This window comes from Oncorhynchus gorbuscha, linkage group LG24, assembly GCF_021184085.1.
Source record: "Oncorhynchus gorbuscha isolate QuinsamMale2020 ecotype Even-year linkage group LG24, OgorEven_v1.0, whole genome shotgun sequence".
Lineage (NCBI taxonomy): Eukaryota > Metazoa > Chordata > Actinopteri > Salmoniformes > Salmonidae > Oncorhynchus > Oncorhynchus gorbuscha.
The window spans coordinates 2,774,011-2,792,194 of record NC_060196.1 but is presented as its reverse complement, the minus strand read 5'-3'; the positions used below and the strand labels follow the sequence as shown (position 1 = coordinate 2,792,194).

At 42.6% G+C, this 18,184-nt stretch overlaps 1 protein-coding gene across 1 annotated transcript; it reads right to left on the bottom strand.

Annotated features, from left to right (window-relative positions):
• Positions 1-4,914: 4,914 nt before the first annotated feature.
• LOC124011969 (C-type lectin domain family 4 member E-like) lies at positions 4,915-7,199 on the bottom strand. The gene is made up of 5 exons (XM_046325257.1): positions 6,970-7,199; positions 6,520-6,645; positions 6,259-6,401; positions 5,911-6,011; positions 4,915-5,509 (listed from the first exon to the last, which is right to left on the bottom strand). Exons 1-5 carry the CDS (start codon positions 7,037-7,039, stop codon positions 5,443-5,445), a joined length of 507 nt encoding a protein of 168 aa, XP_046181213.1. The 5' UTR covers positions 7,040-7,199; the 3' UTR covers positions 4,915-5,442.
• Between the last annotated feature and the right edge of the window lie 10,985 nt (positions 7,200-18,184).

Here is an 18,184-nt window from a genome sequence, read left to right as displayed (position 1 = left end):
TTGGATGGGACGGAGGCAGATGGCTGATGGTATACATGTTGGATGGGACGGAGGCAGATGGCTGATGGTATACATGTTGGATGGGGCAGGCAGATGGCTGATGGTATACATGTTGGATGGGACGGAGGCAGATGGCTGATGGTATACATGTTGGATGGGACGGAGGCAGATGGCTGATGGTATACATGTTGGATGGGGCGGAGGCAGATGGCTGATGGTATACATGTTGGATGGGGCGGAGGCAGATGGCTGATGGTATACATGTTGGATGGGACGGAGGCAGATGGCTGATGGTATACATGTTGGATGGGACGGTGATGCACTCATCTTCGCTTGTCAGATGTTTTTGAGGGAATTCCACACATACCTCTACAGCAGTAGGATGCATGAAGGGGAGAGTGTATGTGTGTGCGTGTGTGTGTCAGTGTGACTGTACAATATTGTGTGTGTGTGCGCAGCAGTGAAGGCTGGAAGGCTGTTGAGGGGAGGACGGCTGATAATAATGGCTGGAATGGAGTCAATGGAATCGTATCAAACACATCAACGATGTGGTTTTCATATGGTTGATATGGATACCATTCCAAACATTATTATGAGCCTCCCCTCAGCAGCCTCCACTGGACCACAGTCTGTCTACATGTTCCCCCACTTCTGTCAATAATAAAACAGGTGCCCCCACTCACCTCACTTTAGACACAGAGCTAGATTGTATAGAATGGTATGAATGGTTCCACTCTTGAATTGTGCCTGTTCAGCTTTCCAACGATAGAACAGAAATATAAATACTTTGGGCTGTGAGACTATTTGAGGAATTCTAGTCCTTCACTGAAGCATGTTCATCAGGTATAAGTGTCTGATTGTTCCCCAGTTCATGGCAGAGGGGGAAAGTGGATTAGATGAACTCAGCTAAATGTTTCTCTAGCCTTGAGGTCTCCTGGTCCTGGTTTACTTTCTTTCTTTCTTTTCTTTTCTTTTCTTTTCTTCTTCTTTCTTTCTCAGGAAACGAAACAGCATTCCAACCCACACAGGAAGCGAACTGGTCAGGAAAACTTAGCAAGACACTAGAGAGGAGAGGTTACAGACGGAGGTTCAAAAAGCTCAGTTGGATAAACCAGGGTCTGTAGTGTTAGAGCACCAGGATCTGTAGTGTTACAACACCAGGGTCTGTAGTGTTACAACACCAGGGTCTGTAGTGTTACAACACCAGGGTCTGTAGTGTTACAACACCAGGATCTGTAGTGTTACAACACCAGGGTCTGTAGTGTTAGAGCACCAGGGTCTGTAGTGTTAGAGCACCAGGATCTGTAGTGTTACAACACCAGGGTCTGTAGTGTTACTGTAGTGTTACAACACCAGGGTCTGTAGTGTTACAACACCAGGGTCTGTAGTGTTAGGGTCTGTAGCAACACCAGGGTCTGTAGTGTTACAACACCAGGGTCTGTAGTGTTACAACACCAGGGGTGTGTAATGTTAGAGCACCAGGGTCTGTAGTGTTAGAGCACCAGGGTCTGTAGTGTTAGAGCACCAGGGTCTGTAGTGTTAGAGCAACACCAGGGTCTGTAGTGTTACAGGGTCTGTAGTGTTACAACACTAGGGTCTACAAGTGTTACAACACCAGGGTCTGTAGTGTTACAACACCAGGGTCTGTAGTGTTACAACACCAGGGTCTGTAGTGTTACAACACCAGGGTCTGTAGTGTTACAACACCAGGGTCTGTAGTGTTACAACACCAGGGTCTGTAGTGTTACAACACCAGGGTCTGTAGTGTTACAACACCAGGGTCTGTCTGTAGTGTTACAACACCAGGGTCTGTAGTACAACACCAGTCAACACCAGGGTCTGTAGTGTTACAACACCAGGGTCTGTAGTGTTACAACACCAGGGTCTGTAGTGTTACAACACCAGGGACTGTAGTGTTACAACACCAGGGTCTGTAGTGTTACAACACCAGGGTCTGTAGTGTTACAACACCAGGGTCTGTAGTGTTACAACACCAGGGTCTGTAGTGTTACAACACCAGGGTCTGTAGTGTTACAACACCAGGGTCTATAGTGTTACAACACCAGGGTCTGTCTCTGTAGTGTTACAACACCAGGGTCTGTAGTGTTACAACACCAGGGTCTGTAGTGTTACAACACCAGGGTCTGTAGTGTTACAACACACATCACTGGGGTCTGTAGTGTTACAACACCAGGGTCTGTAGTGTTACAACACCTGTAGGTCTGTAGTGTTACAACACCAGGGTCTGTAGTGTTACAACACCAGGGTCTGTAGTGTTACAACACCAGGGTCTGTAGTGTTACACAAACACCAGGGTCTGTAGTGTTACAACACCAGGGTCTGTAGTGTTACATCACTGGGGTCTGTAGTGTTACAACACCAGGGTCTGTAGTGTTACAACACCAGGGTCTGTAGTGTTACATCACTGGGGTCTGTAGTGTTACAACACCAGGGTCTGTAGTGTTACAACACAGTGTTACATCACTGGGTCTGTAGTGTTACAACACCAGGGTCTGTAGTGTTACATCACTGGGGTATGTAGTGTACAACACCATGGTTGTAGGTTTGACGCCACATGGGTAATTTATTATAGAAACGTCAATGTCTGTCTTTTTGGGGCAAAAAAAGTACTTGCTAAAGTGGGCCAGGAGTTCAACTTGCTGACCACCTGACCAGAAGAACTCCCTGCAGTCATTATAATATAATGGGGGCATGGAGTTCTTAATGGTCAGGATGGATGGAAGGAGAGACAGTAAGAGAGAGACAGAAAGAGAGAGAGAAGAGGAATAAATGACAACCGGTGACAGGCGTTTTGCTGATTGTAACAATGATTTTTCATCTGACAAAAGATTCACCGTTGTGGTTCAGGGTGCAGCGTTACCATGACACAGACTGGCCTTAGAGGGTGACAGAGAGAGAACTGTTTCTTCATAAACTCACCTCTTTGCAGAGAGATCACTACCTTAAATTGTCAGCAGGTGGAGCCAAAACTCTTTCATTCCCTCAAGTCCCATCAAGGAAAATGTATCTCTTCCTGCTTCACCTGCAGTGCAGAAGATAAAGTTGGATATGTGTCAAACCTGGATTGAAATACATAGGAGTATTAGAATATTTGTATTTGAAAATGCATGCCAATAGTAGACTACCAATACTAAACTACATGCTAAATGCATTGCAGAAAGTTATTGTGCAACAGGGGGATCAAATTAACATCCTACACCTGTATACAGCACTTTCACCAACACACCCACCACACCATCCCTCTACTTTGGCTCTATCGATCCTACACCTGTATACAGCACTTTCACCAACACACCCACCACACCATCCCTCTACTTTGGCCCGATCATATGCTACATCAGGCTGTCGGCCTGGGAGGATGGAACCCCTTCTCTCAAAACCCCCTGTAGATCTTCTGCACTATAATCTCTCACACTGCTGCCGCTACTACAATCTTCTGGGATTTCCGCTCCATCATTGCAGTACAATTAATGACCATGACAATAAATGCAAGAAATCTAAAAAACATCCTCTCTGGATCTCTGTCCCGAGTCCTACTCAGTGGGGGGCTCCCAGTCAAATCACTCACCCTTGGGCTTTCATCTACGTTCCTCACTGCCTCAGCATAGGAAACCTTCTGCGATCCCCCAAATAGCTGACATAACCTAACCTGACAGGTAAGAACTCTCTATTCAAGCTCAACAAGACATTCTGGGTATTCTCAGTCTCAGTCTCAGTCTCAGTCTCAGTCTCAGTCTCAGTCTCAGTCTCAGTCTCAGTCTCAGTCTCAGTCTCAGTCTCAGTCTCAGTCTCAGTCTCAGTCTCAGTCTCAGTCTCAGTCTCAGTCTCAGTCTCAGTCTCAGTCTCAGTCTCAGTCTCAGTCTACTTCTCAGTCTCAGTCTCAGTCTCAGTCTCAGTCTCAGTCTCAGTCTCAGTCTACTTCTCAGTCTCAGTCTCAGTCTCAGTCTCAGTCTCAGTCTCAGTCTCAGTCTCAGTCTCAGTCTCAGTCTCAGTCTCAGTCTCAGTCTCAGTCTCAGTCTCAGTCTCAGTCTCAGTCTCAGTCTCAGTCTCAGTCTCAGTCTCAGTCTCAGTCTCAGTCTCAGTCTCAGTCTCTCTACTCTCAGTCTCAGTCTCAGTCTCAGTCTCAGTCTCTCAGTCTCAGTCTCAGTCTCAGTCTCAGTCTACTCAGTCTCAGTCTCAGTCTCAGTCTCAGTCTCAGTCTCAGTCTCAGTCTCAGTCTCAGTCTCAGTCTCAGTCTCAGTCTCAGTCTCAGTCTCAGTCTCAGTCTCAGTCTCAGTCTCAGTCTCAGTCTCAGTCTCAGTCTACTTCTCACCAACCGAGGACGTAAAAAACACCAGAAGTATTGTTTGTCAGATCTACACTCAACGCCACCCCAGTGATCAGTCCTTTGAGAGGCACCCTGCTCCGCAGAGCAAAGCACACCACAGGTGGAGCCCTGAGATGTGTGATGCGGAGCCCTGAGATGTGTGATGTGGAACAGTCTCTGCCTCTGGATGCACACAAAATATAAACAATTACACTTCTCCAAAATGTGATACATTTATTCTAAGCCCAAAATGTGACATATGTGACAGTTCCCGGCTTGACACAACATATGGGTTGGACAAAGAGCAGGGATCCACGTTTCCCCAAAATATCACTCTTACCCGTCCAAAATCATCTCTGATATGATCAGGGCCAAGGCTGGAAGCCTCTACTATAGCTGCCGCTGCAGGCACCTCATCCTGGCTAGGCTTCATTTCAGAGCAAACATTACTGGAGACCGACTCCACCTTGAGTTTCTAAACAGAGCAGGTAGAATGATGGGGTCCAAGATCCTCAAGAGAACAAATAGATTTGTTTTTAAATTGACTGGGCTTGTATGCAGCAGACAAAGGTTTGTACTTAGCGACATTACCTCGGATTAGCATCATCGCCCTTCCACAATGTTTTGTGGAACATAACTAGCCTATTGGTAGACAGGAAGCTTCAATCAGGAAATAAGTAGGAATTGTATTAATTTGCTCATAAAAACATGTAAACGAGTGTGTATGTGTGTGTGGTTTGGCATTATAACAGCACAATTATACATTTTCATTGTTAAATGTATTCTGTTGAGTCTACTGTACTAACTTCATGTTGTGTCTGATAATGTGTGAAACAACTACTGAGACACAGGAAGTCACAATCAGGAAATAAGTTGGACTTTTATTAATATGCTAATACAAACAAATAAAACACGCTTGTGTGTCTGGGTTTGAGAGAGAGAGAGAGAGAGAGAGAGAGAGAGAGAGAGAGAGAGAGAGAGAGAGAGAATGAAGGAGGGCGTTCTGTGCACTGAAGGGTGCTGTATGTGTTACAGTATGTTGTCATGGTGATGTTAAACCACTTTTTCACAAATCCAGTGAAGTTTCTCCGCACATGACAAGTCATTCCATGCCTTCAGAGGACTCTGATCTGTGCGTATCTCAACACAGTTCTCCTCCCCTGTAGGACCTGCATTATTAGGCTGTGGGTCATACCAGAACCAACAGGATTAAAAAGAGTCAGATATCTTAGTTAATACCAGTACCTACAGGGTTAAAAACAATTAGATGTCATGGTTAATACCAGTACCTACAGGGTTAAAAACAGTCAGATATCATGGTTAATACCAGTACCTACAGGGTTAAAAACAGTTAGATGTCATGGTTAATACCAGTACCTACAAAGTTAAAAACAGTCAGACATCATGGTTAATACCAGTACCTTCAGGGTTAAAAACAGTAAGACATCACATTTAGAGCACTACAATCCTAAATAATTTAAAATCTTAATGTTAAATTTGTTTACAGCTGCCATCAATGATAATAACCTGTATAGAAAAAGGTTGAATTGAGCCTTATTGACAGATTAGTTATCATCTCTCACCCTGTGGTCAGTGGGGTGCCGTCCACCCATTTCCAGGTCCCCTCCTTAACAGAGTCAGTCAGACCAATCCAGACTCTCTTCTTGAGGTTGATGACAAAAGTCTTATTGAGAAAGATACATATACACATAGTTATGTTTGATCATATCTACCCTCTGCACACCCATCTCTCTCTCTCTCTCTCTCTCTCTCTCTCTCTCTCTCTCTCTCTCTCTCTCTCTCTCTCTCTCTCTCTCTCTCTCGCTCTCTCTCTCTCTCTCTCTCTCTCTCTCTCTCTCTCTCTCTCTCTCTCTCTCTCTCTCTCTCTCTCTCTCTCTCTCTCTCTCTCTCTCTTTCTCTCTCTCTCTCACCTGTTCCTTATCACTGTTTATGATCACCAGGTCTGCTCCTCTCTCCAGACAGTCCTCTCTACACTCATTCCAGGTTTTAGTCTCAGTAGACAGGAAGTACCAACTGGATTCAAACTTCTGCCAGCCTTCAGGACAAGTTTTTTCTACAAGATGAAAACATAAATTTCCTTCAATGTATCACACTGGATACTCATTGAAAGAATACAGGCACACGATAAAGTTAGTGTGATTAATGATAATTTATTACTGTAGTTCACTCACTGAGATTGGTAAACCTCCCGCTAAGAAAATCTCTCTCAGTCTGTAGCTGGTCTCTCTCTTTAGTCAGGCTGTTGTAACTGGTCTGTAGCTGGTCTTTCTCTTCAGAATATTTGAAGCATCTGTTATCTGGAAAGTATTGATACATATAGCTACTGGTGAAAACACAATTTCTTACTGCAACTGTTAAAAACAAACCATCTGAAAGTGGACAGAAAATCTTAGGTTTGCAAGTTCCTTAAACATTTATAACAGAGGAGGAACTTAATTACGCAGATAACAACACTCCCCACTAGTTGAATTAACGTTGTTTCAACATCATTTCAATGAAATTACATTTAACCAACGTGGAATAGGCATTGAATTGACAACTGTACTCAGTGTGTCATCTGAATTTAGGACGTTGTTGTGAAAGTCTGACATAGTGTGATGATTAGACAAGAATACACTCACAGACTAGTCTCAGGGAGATGTTGAGAGTGACTTGTAGAACACACAGCATCCCAAAGCTCACAGCAACCATCCTATAGAGTCTTCTCCCTGAATCCCCAGGTCCTGAGGAGATACACACTAATGTGAGAACACACACACACACACACACACACACACACACACACACACACACACACACACACACACACACACACACACACACACACACACACACACACACACACACACACACACACACACACACACACACACACACACACACACACACACACACACACACACACACACACACACACACACACACACACGTATTCAAGCATTCAAGCATGCACGCACGTACACACACATACCAACACACTCATAAACACTCACATGCAAGCACACACATACCACACACACTGGAGGGTGTGACATAATCAGCAGCAAGAGTACCGTTTCTCATAGTCGCTTTAGAGGAAGATACTGTATCAGTATAACATGTTAAAATCATTAAAGGAGCAATCTGCAGTTGTTGGAAGTGCATATTGCAGCTTTAATGCTTCTGAATACACTTAAAGTATCTATTGAAAGGTACATCTTTTTTAAAACTTGTCCACTAAGACTTGCTATTAGCATTTTTCAGTGTTTGTGTAAGTCTTTGTCAATGTGTGTGTGTGATACATTTTTCTTAATTCTTACCTGAGCGATTGGTCTCAGTCTTCACTCTCCTCATTGCTCTCCTCTGCTTTTCTTCAATAACCTCTTCATTGATGTAGTTTTGATGTAGTCTTAACTAACTGTATGATTACCTTTCTAACTGACTCCTAATGGTAATATCTACTGTATGATTACCTTTCTAACTGACTCCTAATGGTAATATCTACTGTATGATTACCTTTCTGACCGACTCCTAATGGTAATATCTACTGTATGATTACCTTTCTAACTGACTCCTAATGGTAATATCTACTGTATGATTACCTTTCTAACTGACTCCTAATGGTAATATCTACTGTATGATTACCCTTCTAACTGACTCCTAATGGTAATATCTACTGTATGATTACCTTTCTAACTGACTCCTAATGGTAATATCTACTGTATGATTACCTTTCTAACTGACTCCTAATGGTAATATCTACTGTATGATTACCTTTCTGACTGACTCCTAATGGTAATATCTACTGTATGATTACCTTTCTAACTGACTCCTAATGGTAATATCTACTGTATGATTACCTTTCTAACTGACTCCTAATGGTAATATCTACTGTATGATTACCTTTCTAACTGACTCCTAATGGTAATATCTACTGTATGATTACCTTTCTAACTGACTCCTAATGGTAATATCTACTGTATGATTCTAATTGTACTGACACGTAGTTAAGTAGTTGGTCTAATGTGCTTCTCCACCAGGTACCTCTCTGCTCTCTATCTGTGATCCACCGGGGGTTTCCTCATTCTTAATGAACCTGATTTGTTGAGGAGTTTTAGAGGGACAGCTGGTTGAACCACTGAAAAGATCCACTTCACTTCCCTCTTTTGAGACCAATATAGGGGAACAACAGACAAAAATACGCATTTGATATTGTGCTTATTTGTAACTTGACAACAAAGACTGATTGTCAAATATTATTAAGTAACATCCTTTGATACCCTTTTATATCTCTACTACACTCATTGATTGGTGATACAGTCACCAACTACAGATACAGTGTATGTAATGGTGGTTTGGTACTGTTGAGAATGTTATCACCAGGCCTAAATTGAAGCATGTAAATATATGTAGCAAGTAAGAAGAATGTATTAGAATTGGAAATGATGAAATTAACCGCATGCAGATTGTGCACAAAAGCAAATGTACTAACTATGTTGACTCTGGTAAACAGGATCTACAATGTCAGGAAATAATTTGGAATTTTATTAATATGCCAATACATTAAATACAACATGTGTGTGTGTGTGTGTGTGTGTGTGTGTGTGTGTGTGTGTGTGTGTGTGTGTGTGTGTGTGTGTGTGTGTGTGTGTGTGTGTGTGTGTGTGTGTGTGTGTGTGTGTGTGTGTGTGTGTGTGTGTGTGTGTGAGAGAGAGAGAGAGAGAGAGAGAGAGAGAGAGAGAGAGAGAGAGAGAGAGAGAGAGAGAGAGAGAGAGAGAGAGAGAGAGAGAGAGAGAGAGAGAGAAGTGCGAACTGTAGGCTGCTGTATATGTTACAGTATATTGTCATGGTGATGTTAAGCCACTGGGTATTTTGTTATGGGATCATTAGATGATATTTGTCGGACCGTTCTGTGTGAGCCGGGTAGGTTGACTCTGTGTGAGTACCTTTCAAGTATGTTCTGTGTGAATGTCTGACCAGTTCTGTGTGAACATCTGACCAATCCTGTGTGGGTGATCCTTAAAGTTCTGTGAGTACCTAAGATTTATTACGTTTTATATGGATTCTGTGAATTATTTGAAATTATGATAAATTGTATGTGTGTATAATCAATTACTAGAGATTTGATAAAGTAATGCTGAGAATAATTAGATACAATTTAAACCACCCATTCGTAGACATACGTAGGTTTTGAGTTGGTATCTTAAATGGATAATTTGATGAAGATGAGGGTTTTATGCACTATTAAACTAGTCTACAAAATCTGGGAATTTGAGCTCTAGAAACTGATTAGAGTGTGTCCACTTTTGGTTATCTTCCCCGAACGATGTAACTATAAAACGCATATTGATTATCTCCGTCTGGGTACAGCATTTGAAATAAAATTGCCCTTAAGGTCTGAAAATGTCATATTTTTTCTTCCCAGTATGAGAGGAGTTGCGAGATTTATTGAATAAACTGTTTTCCATAAAGTTAGAGAGAATTCGAGGGAATCTCGACGTAATTTATAATGTCCTACAAACCTAAGGTTTTCAATCAAACTAATTATCATTGCGTGATTAATGTGATGTAGTAAAGTAAGTAGTAAAGTAATAGGAATACGTTGCATAAGTAAACATAAGCATAGCTGCCTTCCAATCTCGAGGCCTTCCAATTTGTATGTTTTGCCTGGAAAGTTATGGTCGCAAGTGTTGGTATAAGATATAAATTTAACTTTTTAATAGATTTAGGTTAAATTGATAGACTAATTCATTCAACTTAAAATAATAACGAAGCGAATTTTGATGCAGGACGATGTCTGTTCACTAAATTATCTGCTGGAATAATATTTTGAGAATTGAGTCGTATTTAAATTACTGTATAAATAGAGAAGACAGTTACCTAAGTTATTAAAGACATTCTGAATAATAGCGGAGAGATAATGGCGATAGAAAGTGATTACCGAAATGTTTTTCATTCTTATCGATTGACTGACACATGTTATCATTTTGGTGCTGCGTGTGTTATTTTTAAAGAAATAGGATACATTTCATAAGTGTGAAGAGCAAAGAGAAGAGGAAGTTATAAAGTTAGGTTTTAACCTTACATAGAGGTAAGGGAAAACATTGAAATGAGAGGGGTTATATATATTTTTGTCCACTGGGAAAAAAGTAATAGGATTTGTTATGCTGAAAGTAAGGAAGAGAGTGTTTCCTGGGACTATAATCTTGGGGAGAGTGAGTGAGATTGAGGCCATAAACTACCAAATTGAAAAGGGCCTGGAAGTTTTTGTTTTTACCTTAAGGTTTGCAAATACACACACATAAAACATTTGTTATGACTATTTGTTGGTGTTTTTTAAAATACTATGTTTGATTTGAGTTTTCCATTTGTTTTAGTGCAAAGGTATAACCTGTTGTAATTAGGGGGCAGTATTTTCATTTTTGACGGGATATTTTGTCAGGACAAGATGCTAGAATATGCATATCATTGACAGCTTAGGATAGAAAACACTCTAAAGTTTCCAAAACTGTACAAATATTGTCTGTGAGTATAACAGAACTGATGTTGCAGGCGAAAGCCTGAGAAAAATCCAATCCGGAAGTGCCTCGTGTTTTGAAAGCGTTGCGTTCCTATGCGTCCCTTGAGCAGTGAATGGGCTATCAACCAGATTACTCTTTCTCCGTATTCCCAAAGTTGTCTACAGCATTGTGACGTAGTTTTACGCATTTATGTTGAAGAATACCCGTAAGCGGATACATTGCGCAAGTGGTAACCTGATGCTCCCAGAGAGATTCTCACGTAAAATACAGAGGTAGCCATTACTCCAATCGGTCCAACTGAAAAACAAATTGTCCCAATGGATACATTATCGAATAGATATTTGAAAAACACCTTGAGGATTGATTATAAACAACGTTTGCCATGTTTCTGTCGATATTATGGAGCTAATTTGGAATATATTTCACCGTTTTTGTGACTGCCATTTCCGGGTGATTTCTCAGCCAAACGTGAAGAACAAACGGAACAATTTCGCCTACAAAAATAATATTTTTGGAAAAAAGGAACATTTGCTATCTAACTGGGAGTCTCGTGAGTGAAAACATCCGAAGCTCATCAAAGGTAAACAATTTAATATGATTGCTTTTCCGTGACCAAGTTAACTGCTGCTAGCTGGACAAAATGCTATGCTAGGCTATCGATAAACTTACACAAATGCTTGTCTAGCTTTGGCTGTAAAGCATATTTTGAACATCTGAGATGACAGGGTGATTAACAAAAGGCTAAGCTGTGTATCAATATATTTAATTTGTGATTTTCATGAATAGGAATATTTTCCTGGAATATTTATGTCCGTTGCGTTATGCAAATTAGGGTCAGGCGATGATTACGCTCCCTCATGCGGGATGGGGAGTCATTAGAGGTTTTAAAGGGGCAAGCACGCACATGGGATTTTAATTCGTTTTTATTTTCTGATTTTTAATTACACACGCTAATTATTTTGATAAAGGAATGTTCTGGGAACCTGGGATACAAGCAAGTAGGAAATATTTGACTATTTTTATCATTTGTGTAATATAGTAAAAAAAAACACTTCTTTGAAAGGTTTTGTATGATCTATGACCTCTGATGACCTTCCGTTGTGGCTTGATCACCTGCATTGGAAAGCCATTTGGATAATGAATTTATGGTCATTTGTAATACTGTTTTCAATATAATTTGTGTAATTGGTAAATATGTTTGAGTTTATAGGTCTTAGCCATATTTGTAATTTAGACCAATATGAAGAAGGAGAGGGCATTGCTTTTAACTGCTGCTTTAAGTCTATTTTCCTATGAACACAAGGGTTAAATACTTTTTCTTTGTGGAGTTTTTTCAGTTTAAAGTTTTATTTGATTAGGTTATTTGTATTTTATTTTATTTTTTCCAGTAGTGGTTTTGTTTTTTACATTACTCTCACACGGAGAGATATGAGTAGAAAATGGGGGAGGATTCAGTTTGAGATTTTGAATTGAAGTTATAAACCTTGAGTGATATGTGAAGGAGTGTAATTGTATTGTTGAGTGTATTGTATTGTTGTGTTTGTTTTGTTCTATTCCCGATGGGTATAGGTCTAACTTCTTGATCCTTGGCTCTACGATGGAGTTGACAGTGAGATGGGAAGTATAAGCCAATTTGAAACAATAGAATGTGTTGATATTCTCTTTGAAATATGTTTAGATATCTGTATTAAGAATAATTGGCAAAAGTAATCATTTATCATGTAGTTAATGAACTGAACTAAACTGTTGTTCTGATCTGTTCTTTCGAGGTTATCATGAAGTGACATCAGATGGTATCTTAATGCATGGAAGAGTTAATTGGACCGAATATAGTGTGTGTACCTCTAAATCCCCTCTAACTGGCTGAAAAAGAGTGACAAAGGCGTTGAAGAAGGCCTTCTGAACCACTTCTACCGAGAGAAAGGAACCAAGCCAGAAATCAGTGTAGTATCCGATCTAAGCTATCAACTGCTTTTCTTTCATGCTTCTCTCAGGAGTGTGAGAGGACAGTCCACAAGGAGTGATCATGGAGAGAGATCTGTTCATACCTTTTCTTATGATGCTGGTATATTGGTTGACGAATGGACAAGACATGAGTGGTAAAGATGAGACATTGAAATTGGAACGTTATCATGGTCCGTCCACTTTGAACTGTAAAGCTATCTGAAGAAGAACGAAAAGGACGCCAGAAGAATCAGTGCCTGAGAGGGGGGATTGGTGTCAGGATTTGGCCAGGGTTGTTCCGGTATTTGGTCACTAGATGCCCCCATTGTGCCTTGTGACCTTTTGTTTTCCCTTGATCCCCATTATTATTTGCACCTGTGCCTCATTTCCCCTGATTTTATTTAAACCCTTTGTTTTCCTCAGTCCTTTGCTCTGTTTGTATGTTACTTCCTGCTACCTCCAGAACCTAGGGTTAATAACCCACCTTGCTACCAGCCCACTGGAGTGCCTCTTTCTCACGCAGTGAGCACCCAGTTAGCTTGTTTGTTTGTTTTTGTGTCATGTTTGTCATTTATTATCACCCAGCCCTAGTTCTCTGTGAACTCTTGTTGATCCCGGTGGACTCTCTTGTGGAATTCTGTTTTTTCCATCTACGTTCTTGTTTGTTTGTTTTTGAGTATTTTTTGAGGCTTTTTGTGCTATACCTTCCACCTTGTGGATTTACCTTTTTGTCTTGGAGGATTACCTTTGTTCTTGTGGAATTCCTTTTGAGGTTGTGGAGTTACATGTTTTCCTGAAGAACTTCACTTTTTACTTCATTAAATACACCGTCTCAAGTACTGCTGTGTCTGCCTCATCTTCTGGGTTCTGCCAACTATTCGTGGCTCAGTTGGTTAAGTGACTGTTTCTCACTCCGGAGACCCGGGTTTGTTACCGGGTCCTGACAGAAACACAGAGCCAAAAATGAACCCAGAGGCAGCCAGTTCCCAGGACCTTGTTGCCATGCTGTCCCACCACCAGGAGACTGTCCAACGCCACGAAGCCGCCCTGGTTCAGCAAGAGACCTTAATGGCTAGACATTCTCATCTTCTGTCGGAGATGCTGACTTCCATAAAGCAGATATCTGATTGACTTATCCCGGCAACAGTTCCCGTCCCAGTACCTCAGATTCATGTACCCATGGCAGTTAACCCTCTGGCTGAACCTCGTCTTCCACCTCCCCAACGGTTCTCAGGTGATCCAAGTGCTTGTAGAGGGTTTCTCACCCAATGTTCTCTCCTTCGAGCTGCAACCCTCGTCGTTCCCCACCGACCGGTCTAAGATCGCATATATCATCACCCTGCTGTCGGAAAAAGCCCTGGCCTGGGCTACTGCTGTGTGGGATGCCCATAGTTCCTGCTGTGCCAGCTACTCTGCCTTTGCTGAGGAATTCAAACACGTTTTTCAAGGCCCAAGCAGTGGTCCTGACTCAGCCAAACAGCTCCTGACTCTCCACCAAGGTCGGCGCAGCGTGACGGACTATGCCATCCAGTTCCGCACGGTGGCAGCAGCAAGTGGCTGGAACAACGAGGCGCTCCCTGTTTGGACGTTTCAGTCTTCGCGTCCATCCTGTCTTCCATGTCTCCTGTGTTAAGTGCTTTCTGAAAGGCCTTTCCGACACTATCCAAGATGAACTGGCCACTCGGGAGCCACCGGACAATCTTGAGTCCCTGATCAAGTTGGCCTCACGCATTGACCAGCGTCTGAGAGAGAGAGAACTCAACCGTAGACCTCTAGCCCCTATCAGTCCCAGCTCCGAGTCCCCACCTTTATCCTCGCTGGCTCCACTGGAACCCATGCAGATTGGACGCATCTCCCAGGCTGAGAGAGACCGCCGGATGAGGGAGCGACGCTGTCCAAATTGCGGCAAACCGGGCCATTTCCGTTCCACGTGTCCCGGGGGGAACTGTAACGGGAAACATAACCTCCTCCCATCCGTCCAACTCCCGTCTGCTCATTCCAGTCACCCTTTCCTGGGACAACCACAAGCTTCACCTTCAAGCCTTGGTAGACTCTGGAGCCACAGGTAACTTCATGGATGGTGTCTGGGCGAAGGAGAATGGCGTTCCCTCTGAACCTCTAAGTAACCCCATGAGGGTTACTACATTGGATGGAAGCCCTTTGGGATCTGGACTTGTCACTCATGTCACTACCTCCTTGTGACTTTCAGTTTCACAACACCAGGAATTGATGAACTTTCATTTGATCTCCTGTTCCGAGTTCCCTCTTGTCCTTGGATACCCCTGGCTTCACAGCCATAACCCTCACATCGACTGGTCTGTGGGCACTATCAAGCAGTGGGGTCCTACGTGCCAAGCTACTTGTATTTTCCCGAATTCCCCGAGGTCTACTCCCGAGTCTTTAGAATCCATCGACCTGACCCGAGTTTCCGAGTGTTACCATGACCTCAAACTGGTATTTAGCAAACAGAGGGCCACCATGCTACCACCCCATAGACCTTATGATTGCCCCATCGAACTGTTTCCGGGCACTTGCCCCCCCAGGGGTCGGATCTTTTCCCTATCTCCACCCGAACGAGCTGCTATGGATACCTACATCAAGGACGCTCTGGAAGCAGGCCTCATGGGTCCATCCACCTCCCCGGCGGGAGCAGGGTTTTTCATTGTGGCCAAGAAAGACGGTGGATTACGTCCTTGCATCGACTACCGGGGACTCAATGCCATAACCATCCGTAACCGTTACCCGCTACCCCTTATGGCCACAGCCTTCGAGCTGCTCCAGGAAGCAGTTGTTTTCACTAAGCTTGACCTGCGGAACGCATACCATCTTGTGCGGATCAGACCTGGTGACGAGTGGAAGACCGCTTTCAACACGCCTATTGGTCACTATGAATACTTGGTGATGCCCTTCGGCCTGACCAACGCACCAGCTGTGTTCCAAGCGCTCATTAACGATGTGCTTAGGGATATGCTTAACATATTTGTGTTCGTTTACTTGGATGACATCCTCATCTTTTCGAGCTCTCTTCAAGAACACACAAAGCATGTCAGACAAGTACTCAAACGCCTCCTAGACAGCCATCTGTACGTTAAGCCGGAAAAATGTGAATTCCATTCATCCCGAGTACAATTCCTGGGATTTGTAGTGGAACCCGGTCGAGTCCAAATGGACCCCAGGAAGGTAGGGGCGGTAGCGGATTGGCCCACCCCCAAATCCGTTAAGGAAGTTCAGCGTTTCCTGGGCTTCACTAACTTTTACCGCAAGTTCATCAAGAACTTCAGCTTGGTGGCAGCCCATCTCTCAGCTTTAACCAAGGGTGGCAATGCAAGGTTTTTGTGGGGAAGAGAAGCTGAGACGGCCTTCCAAGGACTCAAGCAGTGCGTCCTCTCTGCTCCCATCCTGATACTACCGACTACGGATGAACCGTTTGTGGTGGAGGTAGACACCTCAGAGGTTGGTGTTTGAGCTGTCCTGTCTCAGAGGGGTGAAGACAAGAAGCTTCATCCGTGCGCTTTCTTCTCACACCGGCTTACCCCGGCTGAGAGGAACTACGATGTGGGGGATCGTGAACTCCTAGCGGTTAAGATGGCATTGAAGGAATGGAGACACTGGCTCGAGGGGGCTTCTCACCCGTTTCAAGTGCTTACGGATCACAAAAATCTGGAGTATATCCAGCAGGCGAAGCGGTTGAACTCTAGACAAGCTAGATGGTCTCTTTTCTTCAATCGATTCCAGTTTATCCTCACCTATCGGCCCGGGTCGAAGAATCTCCAACCGGATGCCCTGTCCCGAGTCTACGCTCCTGCCATTCGAGATGACACGGACATGCCTGTCCTTCCTGCTGCTAAGATCGTGGCTCCGATCTTGTGGCAAGTTGAGGATACCGTGAGACGAGCTCAAGCTATTGAACCGGACCCGAAAGGAGGTCCTGCCAATCGGTTGTTTGTCCCCAAGGCAGTGAGGACTCAGGTCCTTCTGTGGGGGCACTCCTCTCGCCTACTCGTAACCGTTCCTGACAATTGGTCAACTTTGCTAATAAAATAGTTTATACTTTTGTGGTATCAGGTTGATTGTAGAGGTCTACACCATGTAAAATTATAGAAATTTAGATTAAGAATGCATTGAGATACTGATCTGTATTATAATCATGATTAAAAAAGTTAATAGTAGAATTATGGGATAATTATACTGAATGTAAATTCTGCTAATATTGATGTGTGTTAAAGTGAGGTTTTTACTTTGAGTGATAAGACCCATTTGAATCACTGAGGAATGTCATTCTAAATTTTGGTTGGATAAATAGTTGGGTTGTTAATTATGATTTGGAATATGAATGATTTCCCTGACCTATTCTCTATTCCTGACTACATCTCTGAGCATGATGACTTAGAGGGATGCCTGTCCTTTTTGTTGTGATGAGGTCTGTGTTTAGATACGGGTTCTCATGTAACTTAGGGAGCATTTCTATGTTATCTTTTTATCTTCCTCAAATTGATTATTCTGTGTTATTAAACATGTGCAAGTTTGTCTTGTAGAACAAAGGTTGTAAACTTAGTTTCAGAAGGGAGAAAGCTTACATATAAGCTAAGGTATTTGACATTGAGGGGATAAGATTGTCTTTATTTTATTTTAAATATTGAGTATTTAATTGATGTTCTGATTCTTTAGAAGGCACAATGTCCCTGAGAGGGGAATGTCATGGCAGAATCAGAATTCTTTAGGTAATATTTATAAATAAGATGTTTTATTCATTTTCATAAGCATGCTTGTGGGATAAAGTTACTTGGGCCCAGAGAGGGGAGAGGTCGGGTAAGTCTTATCTGTGAATGTGTCTGTAAACTATTCCTAAACCATGTGAAGGGATGGGGTGATTAATGGGGAACCAGTTAGGTGGCTCCACAATGTCAGGGTGCCAGTCACGTCTCTCTGTGATCTTGTCCAGGAGGGGTGTATTTGATATATGCCATTGGATGAGGTAATGTTTTTGGTCCTAAGTGGTACCAAGAACGAGATAAGAACTTGGTTTAGGAGACCAAACTGAACAATACTTTATAGCCAATGCTGTCTGGCTATGTGTGTCTTTGCTATAAAGGATCTCAGTTGCCAATATGTAAGCACTGTCAGAGAATTAATTTATAGACACTGAATTGATCTGAGAGTCACAGGGTTGTGGTGAAGCTCATATAATTACAGATGGACTTCATGATAACTCTGACTTGTGTGTGGTTTGCTCTCTCATGATTGGGTAATACAGGAAATTTCCACGACAGTAGCCAGAAAGTAGAGCATTGCAGTAGTCTAACCTAGAAGTAACAAAAGTATGGATTAATTTTTCTGCAAAATTTTGTACAGAAAGTTTCTGATTTTTGCAATGTTACGTAGATGGATAAAA

What these genes read in the sequence shown, in the direction of transcription:
- LOC124011969 (XM_046325257.1), bottom strand. Translation starts at nt 7,039, where the DNA reads ATGGTTGCTGTGAGCTTTGGGATGCTGTGTGTTCTACAAGTCACTCTC. An exon ending in CGGGAGGTTTACCAATCTCA is followed by an intron (nt 6,402 to 6,519) that starts GTGAGTGAACTA and finishes TTCATCTTGTAG; the next exon opens with AAAAAACTTGTCCTGAAGGC. An exon ending in GGCACCCCACTGACCACAGG is followed by an intron (nt 5,510 to 5,910) that starts GTGAGAGATGAT and finishes TATGACCCACAG; the next exon opens with CCTAATAATGCAGGTCCTAC.